The sequence below is a fragment of the Mya arenaria genome, chromosome 3, assembly GCF_026914265.1.
Source record: "Mya arenaria isolate MELC-2E11 chromosome 3, ASM2691426v1".
Lineage (NCBI taxonomy): Eukaryota > Metazoa > Mollusca > Bivalvia > Myida > Myidae > Mya > Mya arenaria.
In genome coordinates, this window is record NC_069124.1 from 89462414 (window position 1) to 89470028 (window position 7615).

Here is a 7615-nt window from a genome sequence, read left to right on the forward strand (position 1 = left end):
ATTAGAATTGATAGACAGTTTGTATAACTTATAACTATTAAATGTTAGGTGTGGCAGAAGCTGAAAATACTTGAAAATTCAAAAACAAGGGCCATAAATCTATGATACTAGTCCAAGATAAAAATAACACCTTTGATGTTGATTAACTTTGAACTCTAAACGAATTCTCGATGCACAAAATTTTGCTGCCAAGTCAGGCATAGCATTTCAATACTAACCTTTAAGTATCATATATTTGAACGTTTTCTTATGACCTGTTACAGTACATGGTTGCTATCGTATCTTCTTCGTATCTCTGACATTCAATGGACACTTTTTCAACTCGTCCAATTCAACTAGCATCATATTATTTCAGAGCAGTTATGGGTATTTGAGGACGGGTAAGTTGCTTTTATTTTCTGGAATGGATCTTAAATGTTATCAAGTTATTGGACAGCAATGCCACAATACGTAATGTGCTGTTTTACTTTCACTATAAAATATTGTCCTTCGATGTATCATTTACACGCAAACTGAAATGTACCAATGCCATATAAAATCAAGTATTTATTAAAATTTAAACGTAGAATAATCTGTTTATGCACGAGTCGTAGCGTCTGCACTGTGCATGCCGCTTAATTGCGTCTTCTTAACTACCCTGCACGCCAAAAAAGTGTTGCGACGTCCATTCCTATAAGCAGCTCAAACGTTCTTAGTCGACTTCGGAACAATAAATGAGAAATCCGGCGGTCCGTCAGACGCCATATTGAAATATACGTCGCACGATCCAGCAGCTACGTTGTATACACCTGAAAACATACGAACATGTAGTAGAAGACTGCTTCCAGGTGGTGTGCAGTGAAATTCAAACAATACAAAAGGTAATCATTGACATTGTCATGACTAACCGGTGCCGGCCGTCGCAAGGTAATCCGGTTCCAGTCCACTTCTGTACACCGGAAACTTGACATCGTGCGTGTCAGACAGGATCTGCCGTAGCAGGTCATTAAGACCGCCTCCTGAGTTCTGTGTGGTGGCAGTGCCCGGTGACCTCTCCTCCCAAGGGTCTCTGTCGGGATCGAGGTGGTCGGCCTGGAACACGTTGACATAGTTCGCGAGTGTGGCAGCTCGGTGAATGGAGCTCTCTTCCGGGTGACAGGGGAAGTCGAGATGCTGAAACCTGTTGATCAGAAATATTTCTTTTTATTATATATCTATCAAATTCCTTTTCAATATCCAACAGTGAAAATACAGCACGCCGTATTGAAAAATCCGTATCATGAAACTGTCTGATTTCTGATTCCGTATCATGCGAGTACCATGTGTAATCTCGAAGCTACTTCCGCGTTGCTAGAAATAGCGTGACCAAAAAAACTGGTAAAACCTGTCAACTTTTAAATACATTAAAGTATTTAACTTTACTCACGCTCCAGAAGCATGCATATATAAAATATTCAGGAACTTTGTTCTCATGTTCTTCAAAGAACCATGAGGATAAGCATGAATTAAGCAAAGAACACTCTTCCAATCTATCTAGACAGCTGCTTCAGTGAACTAGTTGTTTGCCATTTCTAAGTTGAAGAATTGTTGCATTATCCATGTTTATTATCATAGATATGAGCAGCTCGCCAATACAATGAAGAAGGCGAATTCGCATCATCGATAGAAATAGCGATTGACTCACGAACTTCCCTCAATTATGCATATTATGATCGTCAAAAATCCCACGAATATTTACTTTGTTAAAAATGGGCGCGTTACGTTTACAAGAAATTACGATTAGTGTATACTCGTAAAATAAGTACCGTTCGTTGATGTTGTTTTTGTGTGCTGTGACATAGCATAATTGTTCTCGTATTAGCAATTTGTTAATTTTGCTAAAACACAAACTATTTTGTTCTTACATTGCTCAATTAAGTTAATTCTGTCATTTCTGAATTCTATTCGCTGTAGAAGCCCCCTTGACTTCATAACACAAAACTACGTAACACATTCGAATTTATACGGGAATTTGACGGATGGCGGTAAATTTAATTGAAAATGAAAACAAAAAATAAAAAGGAATAATTAAATAGGCAGGTATATAAAAATGGAATATTACGATAAAACGCTTCTCTGTTGATCCGTATCACGTCTCGTTCGGTAAGTAATCATGTATCCGTCCCGACCTGCGGTCTCGTCTATCATAATATCCCCTATGCTGTTATTAGTATTACTTTTCTCTAATCAGATAGTGATAAACGATAATCGGGTGGTCATTAAAAAGGCTATGTGAGTTACCACTGTACTACAATGGCCTGATTTGGTTTAGCTTACATGTTACAGTGATGATAGAAGCCCCGTGGTTTAAACACGGCCACCATTGGTTTAGTGGAGGAACATCCCGCCGCCTCAATCAAAGTGTTTTTGACATGAAAGCCTTTTGTTGTTCGCTCCAGAAAGTTAAAGCTGAAGGCACTTGCAATACCTGTCAAATTGAAAAAAGTTCAATTATTCAAAGGGATGTTAGCTGTAAGATGATACCAATATGTAAATAATGCGATCTTTTTGTTCTGAGAAGAAACAGAACTATCGCGTTTTTATTGATATCCCCGCATCTACTAGGTAAGAGGCGGGTTTAAGAATGTTATTTACTTTCCGCCAATCATGAGTCCTTTCAAATCATGTTTGTTACCTTGATCATGGATTGAGGGATTTACATTTGGTCATATTTATCCCATCAATAACATGGGCATAACCGACGTTCAAACATCGCCAGGTCAATGTCACAATTTGTTCTGGCCGTTTGTTCGTGTCCGCTCCATATTGCCGATATATTGCAAAACTATTTAAAAGTTTATTCTCATGCAAATATTAATATGCTTCATGGAAATGCTGCTAATATATTAAATATGTGTCAGTGACATACATTATATGATAACAAAAATGGTGTTCATAATGTGTATTTTTACCCGGAGGAGTCTTCAAAATCGCAATAGCGTCTTCCGTGCTCCGAGCCTTCAGCAGTGAGCGGCCCATAAACTTGCGGGCTGAAACGGCGCAGATTAAACTCTTGTCACACTAGGACCGCGTTCCAACGGCGTTCAAGAAAAACAAGAACACCGATCTGCGCGCAGTGGAATCGCAAGCATCGCCGTTGCAACACAGTGGCATAGCCAGTTAAGGCGATTGTATCGCTAGAACGCCGAGCGACGGCTCGCAATGAGTTTTATTTTTCTTACTGCGCTCTTCTTCGATATTACGGAGCCGCTACGGTGAGCATTGAACTCCCAATGTTCTTCTACCGCGTCAATCGTCGTTTGCATGACAATATACCAACCCAATAGTGTTTATTTGCAAATAAACATTCATTTCACCATGACTGATGTGCAACAGCAAACAGGGATACTGCTTGCCTATATGCAGGTCCAGCAGATCCAGTATGATGCAGACGCCTTGGATCTCATTCTGAGATGACGACGGAGAAGGGCCCAAAGGCGTAGGACACTTTTGGTTCGACCATGGCTGTACGAATGCAGACGGTTGCTGCATGGTCTCAAATTGTTCAAGAGCAAATGGAAGAATGGAGAATTGATGGAGATATCGTTTTGTAGGCAGTGCAAAATAACACACCGACAGCGCAGTTTGTGCGCTGTTAAAACGCAGTGCACACGCAGTGCATATCGTAACAACTCAATGCACACAGTGATAACGCCGTGAGAGCGCCTAGAGAGCGCAGACAACCGCCAACTAGAACTCAGTAGGAACGCAGAAGAAAGCCATACAACTCTGTAGAAATGCCAAGTTCACCGTGAAAACACCGGGATATCGCCATCTTCATGAAAAATATCAATTATTCCAGCGATTTCACGGCGCCCTAGGAAATTTAACAACGCCGTGCAATCGCATTGGCAACGCGGCTATGTGTGACAGGGGTTTTAACAACCTGTGAAGACAATGATTTTACATCTTCAGTACTAACGTGTTTTAGAATTTAGAATTATTTACATTCATACATATTTGATGCTAGGGAAGGCACACCGTTAATATATTCTGGTTTACTGCTTACATTTTTTACCATGATTTTAGTAATATACGAATTGAGAATTTAAAAAACGACGTCCTAACGTCATCCAAGTCATATGATTTACACGATACATTAATAGGAAGTACGTATGCCCGCCGCATTCAATCCCTGCTGGTAGACGTTGTTATGGCCAAACATCACACCGTGTTTGTTGAAACCGAACTTGGATCCCGGCAACAGACCTGCCAATTATTATATGGAATTAATACTATTAAACATGTTATCTAACATAAACTGTTTTATTGGAAATGTCTGTTTAATTAATATGAAATGACCGAAATGTACTTTGAAACGATATAAATGTGGACCTGGCACCACGAAGTCCGTCCAGTGCTCGATGACCTGGTTGTTTCCGTCTCTTATTTCCATGGTAACCATGCAGGATAGGTCTTTCATTTGAGGCGAAATATCTTCTGTATGCCCAAAGTAGACCTGAACAGAGAATATGGATGACGACACGTGACAATTGTTTTCTACATAAGTTTAGAATAAGAGATACCCCAATAAAGATAATCCGTGGAAATAAAAAGTAACACTAGGTGGCGTAACCAACAGTGTAGAGGTATTATCATCTAAATAAGTCTAAATCATTTGGTAACATACGTTGCCACCCGGGGTCTGTATGGATACGTTTGTACAGCCGTCCATGTAAGCCCAGTAGCTGACGCCGTGACTGGCGACCGGGACCAGCGCAATTGCGGCAGTCATCTCACAATCGACGTTCATCTCGAACAGCTACAAGACAGGAAGAATATACATTTAGCATACTCGGGTGATGAGATACAGTGAGTGACACGTGATATTCGAAAGGGCGCACAGGTTCTTGTAAGTATGTACACATAGTCTTAATTATATCACGAAAGAGCATTATGGCAAACGTAGAAGTCCTACATCATTGTAGTCACAGTCGGAACCGTCGGCCACTCCCTGAAGCTCGTCTACGTACTCAGCACAGCGCATGCGCACTGTGTTGTTTAACTCTTTGTACTGGCGATGGCCCTCTTCAGTGGCGAGAAAGCGGAGCACTGCGCGCCGGAAGTCGGACGATTTGTAGTCTCCAAGCACACGCTTTATTTCGCTGGCTTTTAATGAACCCTGAAATTGCTACGATATGTCAGTCAGGTGCCCGAGTAAATAAATAAAAAAAATAAAAAAATAAAACGCTATTTACACAGACGAGAACAAATATCGACGAGTGATGAATATAAAAAGCTGAATGTCACCAATCAATCTGTCTTGGTTAACGCACAGATGTGTGTTTCTAGCTGTGCTATGTACTGGCTGTATTGGAAAATGTTTAAAGTATCTTGCTCTTCACTTATAACAATAAAAAGTAACAGGAATCTCCAATGTTGCAATCATGTTACATGTGACAAAAGGGAATACTTACCAGCCTTATCTTGTTGCACAACATAAATTATTAAAGGGATCAATTTCAGACTCATGTTGAGAACGATTTTGAAAGATTAAAGATCAATACATGCATTAAGTAATTTGAACGCATATGAGCTCCTGATAATCATACATTATAAGTTGTTCTACAGTATTGACATACATAGTATGTTATGGTACAACGATTACATGGTCAACAGAAATAAGTATGTTATTATCAATTATAACATATTATTTGTTATAGTTAATTAAGCTACCAAATGAACAACTCTTAATTTAGATATTTCATATAAATGTAAATTAGGTGTATTATCAACAGTCAATGCATATATAAGCAACGACAAAATGCCCTACTATACACTATACACTATTATATTATGCCATATTTAAATAAGAAATGCATACCTAGATCAATAGATATTAACTGTAAAAAAAAGATACTCAATGAACTATGGAACGAGCTCTTCTTAGGAGACGGCTTCTTCTATTTGTACCAAATGTAAACATTGTGTAATTAAAAAAAAAACAATGAAACAATGTCACCAACTTTTCACTGCATTATAATTAATATTAAAATATTAAATTCACTTCATGTCGTTTTAACGAGTGAAATCATTTTCAAACAACTGGGATGACCGATTTTTTCAGAATATAATCGTTTTCCATTTGTGTGTTTATACTTTTTTTCTTACAATAGTACAAAACATATTACTTACGAGAGTTTTACCAGCCTCATAATATGAATTTGCGGTTATCTGGTGGTACCGTGCCATTTGTCAAAATCCGTGAATTGCTTTATTGTATTTAAATATCTTACGTGCAAACTGTCTTGGTAAACAGTCACTTTTATTCCTACGATAAGCTTATTCCACTAAATTTCATAGTTTGATAAAAGTAGAGATTAGATTGTGGCATTAAATGAACTCACATTATACGGTATGAAGAATTTAAATAAACATTTCGGTTGTCGATATCATGTCGTGCACCTACATAATTGGATTCATGGTTCATGGTCTTGTCACATATATATTATGTTGATAAAACTCTTTTACAATACTGTATACAGCATCAAATTAAAACAATGCGACCTTGATTGAAACGACTTTACTAATTTCCTTTCGACAACACAAAGCAATGCCACGTTTTGTTACTATTGAAATAGTACTTGGACTTGCGTCAATCGGCTCAAGACACGGCTCTAATTTTGAACATTTGGCTAGTATTCTTGGTTTCGGGCTAGCAAATGACCGCATAGGCTAGTTAGTGTGACAAAGATTGACTGCATGGGCTAGTTAGTGTGACACAGGTTGACCGCATGCGCTAGTTAGTGTGACACAGGTTGACCGCATGCGCTAGTTAGTGTGACACAGGTTGACTGCATTGGCTAGTTAGTGTGACAAAAATTGACTGCATGGGCTAGTTAGTGTGACACAGGTTGACCGCATGCGCTAGTTAGTGTGACACAGGTTGACTGCATTGGCTAGTTAGTGTGACACAGGTTGACCGCATGGGCTAGTTAGTGTGACACAGGTTGACTGCATTGGCTAGTCAGTGTGACACAGGTTGACCGCATGCGCTAGTTAGTGTGACACAGGTTGACTGCATGGGCTAGTTAGTGTGACACAGGTTGACCGCATGGGCCCCTTTAGTGTGACACAGGTTGAGTGCATGGTCTAGTGTGACACAGGTTGACCGCATAGGCTAGTTAGTGTGACACAGGTTGACATCATGGGCTAATTAGTGTGACACAGGTTGCACCAGTGGATTTCATTTCTCTTAAGAGCTAAAATACCTGTTTAAAACGGCATTATTCTCTTGTCAAAACGGATGTTGGGTTACATAGTTCTCTTCTTGTCTCTGAGCATGTCCTCCAATCGATGGAAGGGAATCCGGTTATAGTTCTTACAGTTGTTAGGACAAGGGACATTTGGGACATATGAAACAATAAGATGCACAAACCGTCATTTTTTGGAGTAGACTTAACTCTGTGAGTATGATGTTTAATGGTATATTTTAACAAATCTTGTCTAAAATGGTGCGTTTTTAGCGTGCTTTATAACTTTTTATTCTTCGATATTGGCATAAAAATATTTTCGATTTGTGAAACTGAAAACTCAGTACACGACGTGCCTGTTAAAATCTCCTTACCTGACTCATGTATAGTCAAATGTCCGCTGT

At 39.1% G+C, this 7615-nt stretch overlaps 1 protein-coding gene across 2 annotated transcripts; it reads right to left on the reverse strand.

Annotated features, from left to right (window-relative positions):
• Nucleotides 1-533: 533 nt before the first annotated feature.
• Nucleotides 534-7342, reverse strand: LOC128229369 (uncharacterized). 2 transcript variants are annotated; one of them, XM_052941253.1, is made up of 9 exons: nt 7230-7342; nt 4937-5140; nt 4649-4780; nt 4354-4477; nt 4132-4227; nt 2931-3008; nt 2296-2446; nt 888-1159; nt 534-788 (listed from the first exon to the last, which is right to left on the reverse strand). In XM_052941253.1, exons 2-9 carry the CDS (start codon nt 5003-5005, stop codon nt 682-684), a joined length of 1029 nt encoding a protein of 342 aa, XP_052797213.1. In that variant the 5' UTR covers nt 5006-5140; nt 7230-7342; the 3' UTR covers nt 534-681. The 2 variants fall into 2 exon arrangements, with proteins under 2 accessions (XP_052797213.1, XP_052797212.1); XM_052941252.1 differs by lacking the exon at nt 7230-7342 and adding an exon at nt 6154-6336.
• Nucleotides 7343-7615: the final 273 nt, after the last annotated feature.

Coding starts and splice junctions, on each gene's coding strand:
- LOC128229369 (XM_052941252.1), bottom strand. CDS start 6,210: ATGGCACGGTACCACCAGATAACCGCAAATTCATATTATGAGGCTGGT. Junction 2,447..2,930: donor GATTTTGAAGACTCCTCCGG/GTAAAAATACAC, acceptor TCAATTTGACAG/GTATTGCAAGTGCCTTCAGC. Junction 1,160..2,295: donor TTCTATCATCACTGTAACAT/GTAAGCTAAACC, acceptor TCTGATCAACAG/GTTTCAGCATCTCGACTTCC.